The 18805-nt window shown below is 41.0% G+C and overlaps 1 protein-coding gene across 1 annotated transcript in view; it reads left to right on the forward strand.

Moving 5' to 3' along the window:
• Positions 1-6: 6 nt before the first annotated feature.
• Positions 7-18805, forward strand: part of STK11 (serine/threonine kinase 11) — a 47771-nt gene continuing 28972 nt past the window's right edge. The window contains exons 1-5 of the mRNA XM_085311471.1: positions 7-1523; positions 13498-13581; positions 16543-16632; positions 17857-17989; positions 18491-18627. Coding sequence (XP_085167597.1) covers positions 1234-1523; positions 13498-13581; positions 16543-16632; positions 17857-17989; positions 18491-18627 — 734 coding nt within the window. The 5' untranslated portion in view covers positions 7-1233. The remainder of the gene's footprint in view (positions 1524-13497; positions 13582-16542; positions 16633-17856; positions 17990-18490; positions 18628-18805) is intronic.

An 18805-nucleotide genomic window follows, 5' to 3' on the forward strand; every position in this document is an offset into this window, starting at 1 on the left:
CGCGGCCGCAGCCCCCATCCCCACCCCCCTCCCCCGAGGCGGCGGCGGGGCGCTGAGGCCCGGCGCTGAGGCTGCCTCCAAGGCTCGTCCCGGCCCGCAGGGGACGGTCCCTTACCGGGAGGGCTTCCCCGCTGCCCCTGCCGCCGGGGGGGGCGGGAGAGGGTTGACTGCGGCCTGGCAGGAGCCAATAGTCCCCCCCGGTGTCTCCTCCCTCCCGGCCTGCCCGTGGTGGCTTGGTTGCACTTCGAGTGGTTTATCTCCTTTCCCCCCCTTTCCTGGGAGGTGGGTACAGTATTCCTCATTTTCTTTTTCCCCACCTCCTCCCCCTTCCTGACACCTGTGGAAGGAGCTCATAGAGGGGGAGAAAAGCCCAGGCAAGGTTAGCATCTCCTTGTTGACCTTCCTTTGCTGGACAGGGAATGGGGTGTTGTGGGTACTGGACAGAGAGAATTGCTTCCTCCTGGTTGTTCCTGTTTTAAGGTGGGTCAGTAAAACTTTAGTAGGTTTTGCATTGTCTGACACCAGCTGACACCTGGACCAGTGGTGGTGACACATCATGTGTCAGGTGGAATCCAAGTGGTTGAAGGATGCCCCTGGGAGATCTTGATAGGCACCGAAGGCCTCAAACTTTTGTAGGCGTGAAAAGTGAAGAAATTAGAATTGATTGTGAAAACTCCTTCAAAGAAACTTGGTTCCAGCTTCCAAACGGCTGAGAAAAATCTTCTGTACTTGTACCCGGAAGGTGAGGGCAGCAGGGCTGAAACACTTCCCCTGCGATTCACAGTTTGGAGCTGGTGGCTATGATCTGCTAGTAATGGAAAGTCATGAAAGAGACTTGGCTGTTGTCTGTTTTTATGTGGTGGCCTAAAGTTGCAAAGGATGACCTAGCACTTAAGAATCAAACTGGGCCAAGTTAAAGGCCAAGCTGACTTGAAAGAACCCTAGTAGTGGGACCAGGTCAGAAGTAAAGCAAATCCCAAACTGAGTGTATCTGGTCAAAGATATATTCTTTTTAAAAGACATTGTGTTACTGGAGYTGGGCCTGGATCTTTTAGCATCCAACTGAGCTGGAAGTAGCTCATAGTTATTTTTTGTTTTGTTTTTTTTATTCATGTTTGTACAATCTTCTGGATATTTTTTTTCAAGAAGGAGTAAAAGGGAGTGTTGGAAACTAACAAACAGGATTAAAACCCTGAGYGCTTAAGGAAAACAGGTTAAGGAACTTAATCCAGGATGGATATGCAGGAGCCACAGCAGTTGGGTATGTTTGCAGAGAGTGAGCTGATGTCTGTTGGGATGGACACTTTTATCCATCGCATTGACTCCACGGAAGTCATCTACCAGCCACGGCGAAAAAGGGCCAAGCTCATTGGCAAATACCTGATGGGAGACTTACTTGGAGAAGGGTCTTATGGCAAAGTCAAGGAGATGTTGGACTCTGAAACCCTCTGTAGGAGAGCTGTCAAAATATTGAAGAAGAAGAAGCTACGCAGAATTCCCAATGGGGAGGCAAATGTGAAAAAGTAAGTAAATATCTTCAGTAGCTGCTAGTCCAGAGGTTAAATTTTATTGTTATTTTCCAACTGATATTCTGTATCATTTAAAATAGCAACATAGCTTTATGTTGTGGAAGTACTTTCTATACCATATGTACTCGGGAATCTCTTCACCACTGAAACGCAGCCAACTGTAAGGTGAAGGGTGCTTCTTCTAAATGCTGCCCAGCAGTGGGGAATAGTGAGAGGTAGCTTATTCTCAAGTGCTTGGAAGCAGATATGTCCACCTGGAAAAAAATGATGTGCAATGTATGCCCCTTTTTAGTATTATTATAAAGTAAGAGAGGATCTCTATTTCTAAAATTTCATGTAAAAATGCATTATAAACGAAGAAAGATAAAGGGTGGTATAGCTGAGAGTGCAGAAATAAACTTTGTATTACTGTTCTCTACTATTGCGTATCCACAGAAGTGTGTGTGGTTCTTGAGCTCCATAAGAAATAAGGCATAAGTACTAGTAATAAGAAATAATGAAATAAGTGCCTGGAATGCRTGATCCAATGCATTATGCACCTAATGGGCATAGGAAGTCTTGGGTTTTATTTAGTTTCACATCTGACTAATGAGTTTGGGAAGTAATTCAAGGCTCTTTTGAGCTGATTTCTCCAGCTGTAAAATGGGGACAAGGGTTGTCAAGCTCTTCTTTTCAGTGACTCAAGATTTGTGCTTAGAAGGTATTTCGAGTGCCAGTTACATACTGATTAGTCAGTGCACAAGTAACTAATTAAAATATACTGTAGGGAGAAGCCTGGTGTTATGTTTCATTTGTAAGAGTTGTTATTATCTGAAACTTTCCCTTTTCTTGGGGTTGTGCTCTACATGTGAGAACCTAACAGCCAGCTGTGTTTTCCACAGCAAGCTGTTTGTTACAGCTCTGCAAGATAGAGTTGTTTATCTGGTGTGAAGGGGAGCCTCTGCAGCCAAAACAAATTATTTGCAACAGTTTATCTCGTAGTGGGAGGGAAAACTTATGAGATGTTTAGAAGACTCTTGTATTACATCTTTTGCTACAGTGTGCGGAGTGTGGAGCCCTGACCTAGTAGAGTCTTGTTTCTGTTTCTTGGTTTGGTTTGAGTTTCCGAGCTCAGCTGCAAGATGTTTCACATCCTGTACTGGGACTTCTGTCCGCTAGCTGTTTAAATTTCCCTTCTAACCTTCAGTGGACACACTTAGCTACAGAATAGTAGCAAGTCTTCATGGCGGCAGCTTCGCTTTCTCTCTTTTGCTGGCTCAGGTTCAGAATAAGAGTAAACTACTGGTTAATGTGTAATAAAATGTTTCTTGTTTTTCTAGTGGAGGCAGGAGTGCCCCTTTCCATCACTGCTTCCCATTCCTCCCCCCCTCCCTAGTTACATCAAGCGCTTCACCAAACAAGGGGAAGGCTGTTTCCACTGTACTGGAATTTTACATTTTAAAATCCTCCCCCTCTCAGTGAAAAAGGACTTGCCAAGATAACCTGACAGTTTCCTGGTATCAAAACTATGGTAATGGTCCTATGCCCTGAAGTGAACTCTTTAGAAATCTTACTCATGTATCTAACCTTTCTGTGAATGCCTTTGGTTTCATTGACTTTAGTTATTAAAGCAGATTAGCCAAACAGTACCTTGTCTYGTTATGCATGTTTTTCTGACTCAGCAGCACCTGCTTCGAAAGACCATCTGAGGTGGATTTGGGATGTGGCCTTCTAACGAGGGTTTGTTTTAGTTAAGTTCCTGTTTTTGTCACCTTGTCTCTTTTGTTGTACACACACTTGTTCACTTTATCTACTTGCTCAGTGGTGGATTTGTTTGTTTGATTATTTATTTGGCAAAATATCATGTGCAAATACCAATATGAGCCTAGTAGGCTTTATTTCCAGGTAGCACTGGAATGGAGTACTGTCCTAACTTTTTTTTTTTTTTTACCACAGCTGTATTGCTTGCCCAGACTCCATTAGAATTTTTCTTTCTACAACCAGATTTGAGTTGCTTTGCTAAAGGGTTTATACCCAATAAGGTCTTCACACATAATAGAACAGCAAGAAGATCACTTTCTGAACTAAAGCTCACTATTAGGTTCTATTTTGTCACTTGCAAGTTATTATACTCACTCATTACTTCTGGTATTGATATAGTTCTTATGTTACAGTGAGGCCTACTTCCAATCCTGCTTCTCCTTATTTCTGTGGGTATGTGATTAGTTTCGTACTGTTTGCTCCATGGAACCACTGATCAGCTTCTAAGTAACTGGAAGGGACAGCAGTTAACCATGGAGTTGTGGTGTTAGTGTCCTTTCTGATGTATTCTATTAATAACTTTGTTTATCATATGGAAAACAGTATGTTATTTCAGGGGTTGAATTCAGGACACAACTTGTAATCTGTGGGTTTACCCCTTCGGCTTGGTTTCTCTTTCGTGGAAGTGTTCTGGTCTCAATTCAGTGAGTAGGCATTCCCTCTCCACTACTAACCTTTCTGCTCTAGAATCACTGCATACCATCTTAACTGTTAGTCTTTACTCTGGGGGTGATTTGGTGCTGCAAACATGTTTGGGTCTAAGCAATTAACACTAGTTATATTTTCAGTTTTCTTCGTTTAAGTGTACTTATCTTGTGGAAATGACCTTTTAAAGTCTCAGTCTCAAAATACTTTATTGTATGGTTTCTCTTGACTGAAAAGACAGTGCCTCTTTATGCTAAAGTCTAATCTCCAGTCTTGACTTCTTGTATCTGAAGCTTTTTCCTGTATTGCAACTTGATTCGACAGCGATATGATCAAATTATATAAAAATAGGTTTGTGCCTTTGCTGTTATCACTGGATGCCTCAGTACTGCTGCTGTTGTGGTGAAGACGAAGCTTCCGTTGATAATGCATCATCAAAGAAACTCCCTAGAAAACAGTTCCTAAGCCCTTGACCTTTGGGTAATTACATGAGCAAGTAATATACAGGGAGTAATAACAAAAAGGGAAAACAAAATAATGATCAGCTGTGGAGGATTTTGCAGTTCTTTTCCATGTGCTGGGGACTTTGGATATGTGGGGCTGATATTACAAATCAGGAAGCTCTGATTATTCATGCAACTTTTGTTACTTACTAATTTTCAAGACTGCAGTCTCATCCTGAATGTATATGTGGGTTGCCTCAACCCTGTCTCCTTGTGCAGTAGAGTTCCGTGGACTTAGAAATTGACTGGAGTATTTAAGTTCTGCTTCAGAAAACTGAATGATTGTCTTCTATCCCCAAGTGTTCCAGTTCTACTCTTGAAAAATAAGCTCTTAAGGGAGCCGTAAAACCTGGTGAAGATGTTGAGGGTTTGAACTCTTCTGTGAGACAGATGTTTCTCTGAATAAATATAGGGAATGTTCAGTTACTTCAGAGAAAGATTGGGGTGGTTTATTCAGCCAGGCATTACTGTGGCTAATTACTGCTTCCACTTGATACAAAAAGCAAGTTTAGTCGGATTGTCAAAAAAAGGAAAGAAAATTTGGAAGACTATTTGTCTCTAGCTGCACAGTTTTATTAAAACTGAGTGCTAATAGCCTCACATTTTTAATTAAATGTTTGGATCTTTCTGTGCGTATCCCAGGTGTCTTGTACTGTACTTACCATGTTCAGTGATTACTTAGATTTGAATATCATGCTCATTAGAATTCCTCTGAGCTTTAAAATGGGTAGTAGGCCTGTAATTTGGCAGTTTGCTATTTGGTCTACAAATCAAGAGTCTTGCAAATCAAAGCATAGACTACTCTGCTGAAGGAGAGACTTGTAAGCCACAGAGAAGCACATTTTGGATGGAGACAGTCTTAAGCTAACTCATTTGATCTCCTGTCCCTCACTCCTAATTCAAAGCTTTGCAGTATGTCACCTGAGTGAGTGTACTACTTYCTTTGTCAAGCTGGATACTTGCTTACATTCAGCAGTGAAATACTGGACTCTCTAATTATAGAAGTGCTCAGATAATGGGACTGTTCTGGATATAGGGCTTGTAATAGCAAACAACTGTGTTAAGAATGCAGCATGTATGAAATCTTGGAATTAGTAAAGAGAAAAGGTAATACTGTGGTCTTAGCCTCACATGGGCGCCTCTGAGGCCACAGACGTGGAGTTCTGGAGTGGCTGTCTGCCTGCCTGCCTGTGAAGTCGTGCTTGATTGCTAGATTGTTTCTGATGCTTTAAGCTTCTTGGAAGGTGAGAGCTGTCAGGGATCAGATTGCTTAGTTTAGTAATGGCTAGTGTAGCAARTACACTTTATTTCTGCAGCCTTTGACCCCTCAGGGGCTTCTGAATACACAAAAGGAGATAAGTGTTGACCAYAATGGGTATTTCTTTCTGTATTGACACACTGTCATTAAGGGAAGGAGAGGCAGTGGGGACACAGTGGAGATGGTATAGTGCTAGCAACATGATTTGGGGTAGCTGCTGGAGAGGGAGCCATCTGGATGCTCAAACTTGGAAAGATATATATGGGTACTGGATTTATGAATACAGTTATGTCCATCCCCACCATGCCAGGTGCACATGCAAGTGTGTAAAGCTTAGGTTGTGCCCCCTGTCTCTCACCAGAACTACTTTGTGTGGAGTTGCCATCTCCAAAATGGAACAAATAATTCAAACTTCCCACTGCATGTCTCATTTTCACTGTTCATGAAGTGCCTCTCCTCGTGGTCTTTCTCCCTCCTCCTTCACCCATGGAATCAGCAATGATCTGCAGCATGTTTCAGGAGCCTGAAAAGACCGACAGCTGCACCTGTTGTTAATTGTTGTTAACATCAGTATCTACAAGGACTTAAAGTTCTGTTGTTTCTCGGGGTAATGTTCTCCTTGTTGATACTTTAAGAGCAGAGCACTTTGAAGTCAGAGGAAAAATCTTCATATSATGTAGGTGACAGTTTCTATTCAGGCACTGACAAGCACTTGCACAGACTTAACATTAGATGATTGCTGGTCTTTAGCCTTCATGAAGCAAATGACCTGCGGTGCTTGCTCCATACCTTGTAAGAATTTGGCATTAGGGTAGGGTGGCTTACCTAATGCAAGGAGGAACAATTCAGTGTCGCTGAGATTCATAGCAAGTGGCACAGTTTAGGCTCTTCACTATTCCTCTCTGACACCAGTTTCCCAGAAATGAAGTGCTCAATCTCTTATTTATCTGAAATACTACTTGTACTCATGGCAAGAGGGAAGTGGTGCAGGTTCTCACATGGATATAAATGACATACCACATTCTTGCAAACAGATGGCAAATTCTGGGGTAAAATAAATGAGAGGAGAAGAAACTTCCCATAAACTCGACCTTGAATAAGTTGATCTACTTTGTGGCATATCGGGCATACTAATATATAATTAAAATTTTCTTTGGCTATACAAGATTAAAGAATCAATCTAGATAAACACATAATGTAGCAGTTCATTTGTGTGCAGATCAGTTGGATTATTCTTGAATCCTTTTGTAACAATTAGCTAGAATATTGTTAGTGGATTCATGGCATTTGCCAGAATTGGCGTATAGTGCTGTTCTCAGTGCACTTCTCCTAGCCCTTTGCTGTGACACCAACTCTGCAGTGGAAGTATGCCAGTTCCTCGTGTCTGGTTCCTCTGTGCCATATGCTGAATCTAGAGACCTTGAGGTGGGCTCCAGTTATATGCTGAAGAGTAAGAAAGTGGGTAATGAGGTGGGTGAGGATAAGCTTTCCTTGGGCTCAGACTGTTACTGCAGATCTGCCAAACATTTTCTGAAAGTTTGAGAAACAGACTAGTTGAGCTAGGCCATCAACTGTGACACTGCTATGCCAGTGTCTTTTCTCTCTGCTTAATCAATAAGGGGTCTATACCCGTTATATAAGGGGTCTTAACCCTTTTCTTTAAAATTATGTGTTGGTTAGATAGCAAACTTCATCTTTACAGATGCTTTTCAGATTTCTTATTTCTTCTCCTTCTCTTTCTCTCTCTGAACTGATTATGCTTTGGAGCTAGCCACAGTGTTGTTGCAATCTGATTAGTCAAGGCAGGCAGTAAGCAGAGTTGATTCACCAATGAGCATGAAGTGGTCTTCACTATAATGTGATAAATACTCATTTCACAGCCTTAGGGTTTTCTAGTCCGGAGAACTAAGAACAAAATTCCATAATGCAAACTATTCTTGACAGATAATGGCAGTGGTAAGTAAGATGGGTATGGAAGTGATTATCATTTTGCAGAGAGAACATAGCCTAGCTACTTTACTGGGTGAAGTGAAGAGTTCTACCTAAAAGATGGGCTAGCAATACTGTCTGTAGCTGTAAAATTGCATGCAGTACAGTGAACRGGCTAAAATGTCCTTGCTCTCCATTAGACCAGCTTCCAGAGTGTTTAGGGTTCACCCTTTCCCAGAGTGTTGGGAAGAAGTCTAATCTCAAAAGCAATTATTGTAATTGAAACTTCATTTTTAAATTTGAGGTAACAAGCAAGGAGGTAAAGCTAGAGCAATTCAGGGCATCATAAATGTCAGAACAGATTCACTAGATGAGTGTGAGAAAGGCAGAATGCAGGAAGTAGTCCAGCCTTGATCTGCCAAAAAGGTCACAAACACAGGCCTTGGCTGCTGGGTTGTGAGTGATGTTCCCACCACCACAACCCACTCACMCAGTGCTGCAATTTCAGACAGTATTTTGCAGGCACATTGCAAGAAAAGCAGTGGGTTGGGGTAGATTTTGTTGTTGTTGTTACTTAAAAAATAAAAAAAATAAATTTAGGTACCTGCTGACAAATATGTGCCCCTATGTTCATTTATAAGGTGAAGTTTGAAAAATGAAATGGAATCGGAGGTGGTTGTGGTCTGGCTGTCTTCATTCCTTAGTCATTTTAGAATGCAAGAATAGCTAAAAATAGAAGTAATCTTTCCTCTGGGAAATGGGCTGTTGGCCTCTGCCCCAGAGGTGGGTGCACTTCAGTGGCATTTTAGATTGCTGGTTCACAATGTCCTTTTGCATAAAAATCATTACAGAAACATGAAATATTTATTAGCCTGATAAAGGTGAAAGGAGTTGGTATTTGTGCTTTGAAGCAGTATTACAAGGGAATGAGTTCAGATCAGGTTTTTAAAATGTGTTCCTAATATTGGCAGCTTTCTTTACCTTCACAGCAAAGCATTCTTTTAAATAAATGTGTTCACTGMCTCTCTCACTGGTTCTTTCTAAGGATTCAACCTGTCTCCCTTCATTATGCAGAAACTTCTTAGACCTACACTAATGCTGGCTGCAGTTCCTATGCTAATTTAATCCACTTCAGCCTTTTGGTCATTACTATAATTAGAGCTGCTGCATCACTTTGCAAATCTGTCTGCCATTTAAAATAAACACTCTTCTGAGCTTTGCCTTGTTATCTTCGGTTTCTATTTCTATTTAGCTTTTTTTTTAAGCTGTATAGTGATAAAGAAAGAGTGCCTGAACTAAACTTTGATAGCAAAATAATTAATAGTACTGCTCAGGAAAGGAAATCTTAAGCCTGTAACTGCTCTTTCAAAATGCTCATAAGATACAGGAATGCTAAAAGTTTTCTAATCAGCTGTGATGCCTCAACAAACCTTTGTACTGGCCATAGCTTGTTATTAGAGAATGGCTAATTGTGAAGGAGAGGGGAAAGTGGCTTTCTAAGCTCAGTGTGGCATGTGTTTGAGCAGAGGCTTATGCTTCTGAAGCTGTGTTTTTAATTCCTTGTAATACTGATTCCAGGAATCCTAACTGTTGAATTTTTAACCATGCTTTTTAAAGCAACTTACCAAATGGCAAGAGAAACTAAAAGAAGAATTTCTATATTGCTTAACACGAGCCTAGAATTGAGTAGCAAAGGAACAAAGCGAACAAAAATCTTCCAAATGTTAACAGAACCACCCTAACCTGACTATCCTGATCCTCCTGTTTCTGTACTTTACCACTGGTATCCATGAGGACTTTGCAGGCTAAATTTAATGTAAAAGATGCTTAAAATATGGTAGTTTGATGGAAAAATACAAAATCCCAAGAGACAAAAATTGAAATGAGTGCTATGAAATGACATACTAAGGCTGCATTTTCATAGTGAAAGCAAGTGAAGTGTCTTTTTGCTCATTTTACCTTATTTTCCACAAACAGAGGATGCAATTCAGATCTCTGAATATTTCAGTCAAGTTAAAGTTAAGATTAAAGTTTGGAAGAAATTGAATTACCTGAACTCCTTTTTTTCCCCACACATTCTTCAGGCTAAATGTTGTCTTTTTTAACTTGGACACTTCACTTCTGATTTCTCCTGGAAACCAAGCCTGCCTTGGAAGATAAATTTGAAGAATTGTAGGCCAAGATAATCAGCTGAGYAGAGGTACACCTGAGAGCCTGTTCCAGCTGGCCATTTACTAGTGTGTGCCTGCCAGACAGCCTTGTTCCTGCCTCACCCTATGGGGCCTTGTCTAATCTGCCTTTTCCTTACTGTTAATTGGATCCTAGTTGTAGGAACAGGAGGGAGCAGTGATGGAGGAAAGGGAAACTGATCTCAGAACTGCAGTTATCTTTTGTAGAACTCTTCCCCTACGCCAGGTTCAGTTGCCCTTTTCATCTCTAAATCACTGCATGCTTGCTCGGAGGTCTGTACGTGTTGTGGTTGTGAGCATGTGGAGATCTAGAAAGGTGGGAACGGGGAAGGGGAGGGAAGTAGAGTAACAGGAAATCAACTTTGTATGGTGCATCACACACCACACACCTAAACATATACTTTCTTCTCAGCTCAGATTTCTGTTGTTTCAGGAACAATCACCTCTATCTGGAGATTTTGCTGCTGTTTAAATTCCAGCAACACGTGTTGTGTGGTTGTATGTGTATGCACACATGTGCATGCACGCACAAACAGCATCTAACTCAAGTTACTAGGCTTACACATGCAGCATCTAACTCTGGATCTGATGATCAAAGTATGATTTTTTTTTTTTTTTGACATTGCAATGCAAATGTTTGGAAACAGTTCAGTATCTTCTCCTGCCAAGGACAAGATCAGTGCTCCTCTCAGCAGTCCTCTTTGTTAGCTTTAATTAAAGTCGTTTATRTGGGAGGGTATAAAAGTGAAGTCTAGCATGCTGCATAGGAAGAAACCAGGTGACCTTACTAGTGTTGTCCACAGGTCCTAATAGAAGTGCCCTTGTGCTAGGCACTAKGTGTAGTGGGAATGCTGTATTTAGTTGATATTGTATGCTGCTTCCTTTAACCTGTAACTGAAAGCAACCTGTGTAATGGATGAAATAACTATAATCAGTTGATCTTTTCCTTCCTGTGCTCATAATGCATCATTAGTAAGCAAAATAAATGAACTGTATCTCCCTTCACTCTTCATTTTCACTATTTAGACTTTTGTGTTCTCATACAGTAGTTGTTTTTGGATGAGATTCTTGAGAAGGTAGGTCTGAATTGAAGCAGTCAGTTTTGTATGACTTAAACTGAAATTAGGAATTACTATCACATCTTGAGATGACACTAGTTTGACTTGCGACTGTTTCTTAAAGCCACATGAATTTCTAGATCAATTTGGATCTAGCTCTAGTATTAATATAGAATGCTAAAACTGCCTAAATGTTGGCTATTGCATATGAGGAATTTGTTTTTTCTTTAAGATGACTTGTCTGAACTTATTTTTGCATTATTGATTTTTAATGCCTTGACAGTAATGAACTAATGGACTGACTATTTCCATGGCCTGGAAACACGACAGTGAGTTGTTTGTCATATCGTTTTATTTTGTGTTCAGGAGTGTACTGCCTAGAGCTGCTAAAATCTGGCTTTGGAGTAGCTCAAGTGAGGCTCATGTGCTAGGGCTGTGTCAAGTGCTGTGAGCAGGGTTATGTTGCTGTGGGAGATCTCTGGATAGCTCATTCAGTAGTGGGGGAGAGGAGAGCTGGAGGGTCTGTTGAAGCATTGGGGTTGCTCTGGTACCCAGCCAAGGCCTGTTCATCAAGGGAGAGATGGGACCTCTGGGAAGCTGTTGTCCTCTTTCCCTTGTGAGCTTCTCTTGGAGTTCTTCCATCTCTCATCTCTCTGACATCTGTCATATGCGTTTTCTGGCCACAGGAAGATTTTTGATGCAGGGCTTCTTAGGTCAGGAAAGTTGGCGACTCACTGCTCCTTTGGCAGCCTCTCTGCAGTTGACTATCTTCCCTTTTATGGCTGCTGGTTTGAATACATCATGTAAGATGCAGTGCTACTGGGTGACCTGGTTGCCTTCCCCGTGTGGTCAGTAAGGTACCTTTCCCATTGTCTATTTGGTGTTTTCTGGGGGATCAAGTTCCACTGAATGGCCTCTCTTCAGGTGAATTTCACATTGATATTTGTCCTTGTACTATGCCATTAGTGTCCTTTTGGTCTTGTCCATAGTAGGTTAGACAGGTTCTTGCGTTTTTATACTTGAATTTAAATGTGACTTCTCTTCATGTGGAGACAATCTTCACGCTACAACCAAGCTGTCAGGAGGAGTCGATGGGAGGGGTGACTAGTAGCAGTCTGTGACAGCAAGAGGAGTGTACCTAACCACACGATGCTGCGTCATACTGTGACATCTGTGGGGGTTGTTCTGGTCATGCTGCTGATAAACACGTACCCTGAAGTGTGGAGGCTGATAGTCCAAGCAAACTTATTTCAGCTTCTCTAACTACAGATGACACTTGCATGCAAAGAAGTACAAAGTGCAAACATAAAAAGTTTATGTCGGAAGTAACTGTCCTAGATACTATAGTAGATAGGTACGTAGAGCGTCTCTAGAGGTTTTACTGAAGGGGCTGACTGAGTTAAGCTCCGTATAGCCCAACCTTCCTTGTTAACAAGCTGTATTTGGAGGGGAGCTGATAAAGCTGCGTCTTCTAYGTGCCGAGCAAATAGGGATAAGCTTTGTGACTTGCCTGAACTGCTGACAGGATGGTGTTTCAGTTCTGATTGTGGTTCTCTTGCAGAAGAAAGAAATTTCCTTTTAGTCAGCAATAGTTTTAACTAGGAATAGTGAGGCAGTTTTCTAAGGCCATAGGGAAGGATGTGAGAAGAGGACTGCAGAGCACTATAAACCCTCGCACCAGRCCCTTGCAAGTCAAATGCTTGTGCAGGTAAGGAGTGTGCAGACTGTGATGTGTCCCCAGGCTGCTTACTCTTTTCACAAACAACATTGTGTATGAAGGTGTCCACCAACTCTGTGGGTTGAATCAGCATGGTTTGCTTCTTCCCATTTCAGTTTACCATTGTATTGTTTTTACCTGAGAGGGTAAAATAAGATTTTGTATTAACATGTGTGTTGGATGGAACCATAATATTAGCACAGGAGACTCTTATGACTAACTTCATGAGCCATCTGCTTTGTATTTGTAAAGATATTTGTATCTTGATTTTTCAAAGAAGAGGGGTGTGGTGTATCCATGCTTTTGTAAAGCCCAGAGTTGTGGGGGATTTGGATCCAGTTCTTAATATGTGTTTTTAGTATTTTTTTTAATATATTAAAAAAAAAACCAGAATACATAATCAGCTGTTTTTAGCTGTACATTTCCTAGGACTAGGTTCCATTATTGGTGCTTTAGTCTCAACCCTGCTCTGGCTATTGTGGTAGGCTTGTCTAGCACCCAAATGGGTATGCTGCACAAAGGTAAGTTGCTCTTTGAACACAGCTGTCTGGCTTTTGTTCATGAATGAGCTAAAATTCTTGTCCAAAGAAGATTGAGTGGCTGTGCAGTGTTAACTGAAGGGATGTCTGTCTAGTCTCCTAGTCAGTGACCAGTATTTTCAGGGTCTAATCTTGGGCCAGTGAACTTCAAAAAGATCACAAGGCCTTCTGTCAAGCAGAACTTGCAGGTAATCTTAAGTGAATCAGCTGGGACTAGTACAGTCTGAAATGTCTTTAAAATCCAAGTGGATTTTAGAAAAACATTATTTTCATTCCATAGTAAGTAAATAGACTTTTAAAATGTAAATTTCTCCCTTTCTTTTCCTGCAGGGAAATTCAGCTCCTGCGACGATTACGGCACAAAAATGTCATCCAATTGGTAGATGTATTATATAATGAAGAAAAGCAGAAAATATATCCTTTTATTTTTGCACAGTTGTCAATACAAAGGTTTGAATTCTTGCTTTCTGCTATAGTGCTGAATCATTAGAGTGCTGCTTTTGTTGTAGTTAAGGCCCTTTTGAATGTATCTTAAGCTTCAAATTACTTTCACTCTTATTAACAAACACTCTRCATGTCTGGAATACTTTCCACGCAAGTACACTTAAGTTTCCCAACTTCCCTGTTAGGAAATGAAGTATTGTCCCTAGGTTATAGATGCAGGACTAGGGCAGGGGAGAATTGACCCTCAAATACTATGTTTTATTGTGTGACCTTCAGCAACGTGGAGATGAAAATACAGCTATGGAGCTGTATTTTCTAACTGCCTATCCTACTGGTATATTAGTGCTTTATTTTCTTARAGAAGATTCCTTTGTTTTTGCTATGTGAAATCAGTTCTTGTAATGTGTTTCCTTTGAGGCCTGGCCTTTGGCAATGGTTTAGGGGTGTGGGGTGTTTTTTTCTTCCTCCTTTCCCCCCCCCCCCCCCCCCCAAAAAAAAAAAAGAAAATAAAAAAGCTTGTTCTCCTGCATAGAGATGGCTGGCAACTGTCCCTTTTGTTTAGAGGGGTTATGTAGCACTGCCAAAYGGCCTTTTCTGTAGGCAGTTAGTATGCTTTGCTGCTGGTTAACTTTAACAAGATAGGACAAACTCCTAAGCATATCCCAACATCCCATGATTTTTGTTGTTTGTGTGAAAGTCCCTTGTGATAGTTCTTTAAGTGACCTAAAGCTTGTAATAGTCATGAAAGATTGGAAGCCTGCTGCTGCCATGAGATGAACAGTTTAGTTTGAAAAAATCCGGGCTGCGGAAGTTTAAAACTAAGCTGTGGCTTGTGATCTCATTGCATCTCTCAGACTTCAGAATGAAATTGCACATTGTACTATGTCCCCCAAGCATGCATAGGCACTAACCAATGAACTTTATATGCCTTAACTTGCAAGTAGAATGAAGAAGTAAGGAGCTGGATGTTTTCTAATGTCTGACACACTCAAAGAAAGTGCATTTTGACTCAAACCAGTCTGTAAACTTACTCAGTTCATCTGTTGTTACAGTACRTGTTAAATGGCTGCTTTTGTTTTTGACAATGGCTTCTATATATAGTGTTCTACTTGCAATACTTCAGAAAATAGGTAACTTAATTGTATACTTTAATTAGATTAAATACTCTGCCACAAAATCATTAGTATTAAAAAAAATCACAACTTTCACTTATATTTTGTAGCCTTAACAGCCCAAAGGAACTGTAATTCAATTATGGTCTGTAGAAAGATACTATTTAATTTGTAAAACACTGGGATGCTAAAGGAGAAGGGGGGGGGGGGGGCAGAAGAAGAGCCCGAGAGAGACCTCGTGTGTTGGTAACAGGTGATGACAACATAAAATGGTTACGCAGAAATGTGCTTTGACTCCTGTAAGCAAGGAAAGATATTCCTTGTCTTACTTATCCTGAACAGTGGTGTTTGAAAAAGAACTGATTGTTTTACCAGTACCTTCCGCTTGTGAGGATAGGTTGACGTCACTATTTTTGTCATCATCTGCTTCCACTGTCTGAGAAAGCTTAAGTTTATTCCTATACCTGTTTATTCTGTGCACGTAGGTGGCAGTCACTGGAGAAATCTGCTTTCACTGGGATAGGGAGTGAGAATTTATCTGTGATCGTGTTCTCCTTGCTTAACCTTATTCCAGCTTCTCATTAGCACCGTTATGCCTGTGCATCGTGTTTTAGGATGTGGTGGTACAAGCATTTGTGCAGCAGCRTGGTAGACAGGTTTGGGAACAAATCTGTCTGAAAAGTGACTTTCCTTCTTATGTTGGCTTTTCTGTTAGGTCAGTTCCCATATCCRTTTTACTCTGTGGTCATGCAAATGCTTGTATTAGTGCCTTGCAGGAAGCAATGCCAGATGGAAGTTGAGTGGCTATAGGGGAGGGAAGCAGCATCCCAGCGGGTACCCTCTCTTGACAGCATCTGTTAACAGTATGCCCAACTGTGCATGAGAGCCAAACCCTCTTGATTGCGAGGATTGAGTTTCAGTGTTCTTGGGTCATATTTAATAGATCTGCCTGGTAAAACCTTCCAGCCTATACTCTAATCTGGCTAATCAAAGAGATTGATCAGCTGCAAAAGAAGAGGTGGAAAAAGTCTGACAGCTAATGAAGCCAAAATTGGTTGTCCTTTTGTAGAAAGGAGTGAGAGCTGCATTTTACTTCCCAGGAGCTAGCCTATATGACCTACTGTTAGCATCACTCTCTTAAAGGTAGTAGTAGAGCTGCTGTCTTCCATATCACTGTCATGTAAGTATTTCACATATTTCTTCGGGAGTTAAAAATGGTAGGAGTGAAATTTGGGAGCTCTTTCTGCAAGTTTTGCTGCTTCTACTGATTTATAAGGTAACATTGTCCCCAATACAAAATCTTACTGCCAAAAAAGTGATGGATGCTATTGCTGTGACATGGGAAATTGATGAATGTCTTCTACCTTAGCACATGGGGTCATGGAAGATATGAAGAGCTAATCAAAAGTTCAGTGACTGACAGAGGAGGATTTTGGGAAGTCCCATGCAATCCAAAGCTCTTCTGCCAGTGGCTTCCTAACTTTTCTGGTCTCTTCTAGAGCATTATCACGTTTTTTTTCATGCACGTATACTCTCAAACTTGATTTCTGTTGAGGTCATATCCTGTTTCAGATCTGACAGCTGAGTTACTGCTGATGATAAAGCAGAAAAACATTCTTCTGGATTCTTTGCCTCCTTCCTGTTCTTCCTCGGAAGGTGCAGCACAGCCCAGGTGCTACTTCTCAATAATGTGTATATACCCAGTAACAGAACTACCTATGCAGCAGCTCTCCAGTTGCACTGAAACAGGGCTGCAGTCATCTTGAAACAGGTGCCTGAAAGATGTTTAACCTTGAAGCTTCCTTAACTCTGTCTTCACGTATATGGTCATGGAGTACTGTGTGTGTGGGATGCAGGAAATGCTGGACAGTGTCCCAGAAAAGAGGTTTCCAGTTTTTCAGGCTCACGGGTAAGTGCAGTTTTGTTTCTTAAACTGCATCAGTCTCTCACCACTGCTACCTCTATTGAATTCAAGAGTATGTTCTACTCTGTCACTTAGTCTGCTGGCTGTGTTTTAAAGTAAAACTTGCTTTGTATAAAAACTGTATCACTTACCATCCACAGGAAAAAAAAATGAAACTAATGGAATGGTAGCAGGAAGAGCCACCAGGGATTCTGGGAAACAAAAGCATCATTCTGTGCAGTTGTCTTTGTCACTTTTGTTTTGGTGCATGAGACACACAGGGACCCTTCTTAACCCTTTACTGCAGCTCTGCTGTTCGTCTGAGATGGGTGCAGTGGAAGAATCTCTGGAGGACTTGCCCTGTTTAAATGGAGGCAAGCTATACAGTTCAGTATCAGAAAAGAGATTAAAGGTCTTTGAGTGGGATTAAGGATCAGTAATATCTAGCATGATCTGCTAGCTTGTTTAGGCAGTAGATAGGCTGATCCTTAGACCCTTTCACTGTGCAACTAAAGGAACCTTAATATTCTGGATAGAGATATACAAAGGTTGTTATATTTAACAAATTGGTGCTAACCAGCAAATTTGTAGTAATTATACATTTGTATGTTCTTGAATACAAGGTGTCGAAGTGAAATATGTGTACATTAAGTCAAATAATTTTTCTGACTACCATGAGATAAAGCATGTGCATGCTCAATTATTATCAGACTGTCAATAGATAATGCTTGTTACGCTATAGTAATGACCTGTCCATAGCCTTTGACCATGTCTGTTAGCCTTGGCCAGTCAGTAAGCTGTACCAGCAAAACACTCCTTTCTACAGCCGAAGAAAACTTTCACCTCCTAGTAGAGCAAGCTATGCCACTGGAAGTGCATCTTTTACTAGACTAAAGAAATGGTCTGCCTGAGCTGTCAGATCTGTGCCAGCTTAGTGCTCTGAGCTTACAAAATATGTAGATTTGAAAAGAGTACTTTGGTGTAGAAGAGCCTAGAGTCCCAAGTGGTTAGCACACTGGTGCAGAGCTCTAGCATGTAACTTATGACTAGTTTGCCAGAAGCTTATTGAGTACTACTTACTACATACACACCACAGTTCAATTTCAAGTTCCTCAGCCTTAAAGGTTAATGTATTTCCAAACTGTATGCAATAACACTGCTCTCATGTATTATTCATAGTTCATTGAGAGTCTTAGTTTCTGGAAGTGCTTGATTTCTTTTTCTTTGCAGGTACTTTTGTCAGCTTATAGATGGCTTAGAATATTTGCACAGCCAAGGGATTGTCCACAAGGATATAAAACCAGGGAACCTCCTGCTAACAACCAATGGGACACTAAAAATATCTGATTTAGGCGTAGCAGAGGTATGTGAAAACTGCAGCGAAGTCAAGAATGTAGGAAGTATGACATTCTTGAATTAGGTCACCTTTGTGATATAATTGATCTATGGTGTGTTTATACTAGGCTTTTGTTTTCTTTTACACTTGATATGACTCTAGAATGACTTTTGTAACATTGAATATTCAGCAAAACATTTTTGTCTTATTGTTGAAAACAGCACAGAACTTCTCCCCAGGAAGCATATAGAGGAAGATATCCATCTTAGACACCTCAAAATCCAAAACTGTGGTGAAGTTATACTTAACTACATAGCACTCATACAATGAGAATTATAAGACTATCTTAGCCAGGAGTGGTGCAGGGAAGCGTCACTGATGACATGCCATTGTTACAGTGGCATATTCATGTACTTAATAAGTAGATGTTCAGTAGCAGAGTTTTCTCCCTTTTCTCAGGTGAATCTTTTCTAACAGCTATAATTTGTGTGTCTTGAGTTCAAAAGTAATTGATTTCTTTTGTTGCAGGCRTTACATCCATTTGCAGAGGATGACACATGCAGAACGAGCCAAGGGTCGCCAGCATTCCAACCACCAGAAATTGCCAATGGCCTTGATACCTTTTCAGGCTTTAAAGTAGACATCTGGTCAGCAGGGGTCACACTGTAAGTGTCTATGCAACATTCGGGATTCACAATAAGAAATTAAAGCCCTCAAGTAGTTTAAACTTGTGCTATCTGGTGGATGTGGGCATATGGAGGAGGATGTGTGTGTGTGTCTGACTTTGTGTTTTGGTGTATCCCCCCCAACCATCTCACCCCCAACAGGTAAATATTACTCAGT

Source organism: Rhea americana, unplaced genomic scaffold (genome assembly GCF_003343005.1).
Source record: "Rhea americana isolate MKP2758 unplaced genomic scaffold, rheAme1 scaffold_341, whole genome shotgun sequence".
NCBI classification, from domain to species: Eukaryota; Metazoa; Chordata; class Aves; order Rheiformes; family Rheidae; genus Rhea; species Rhea americana.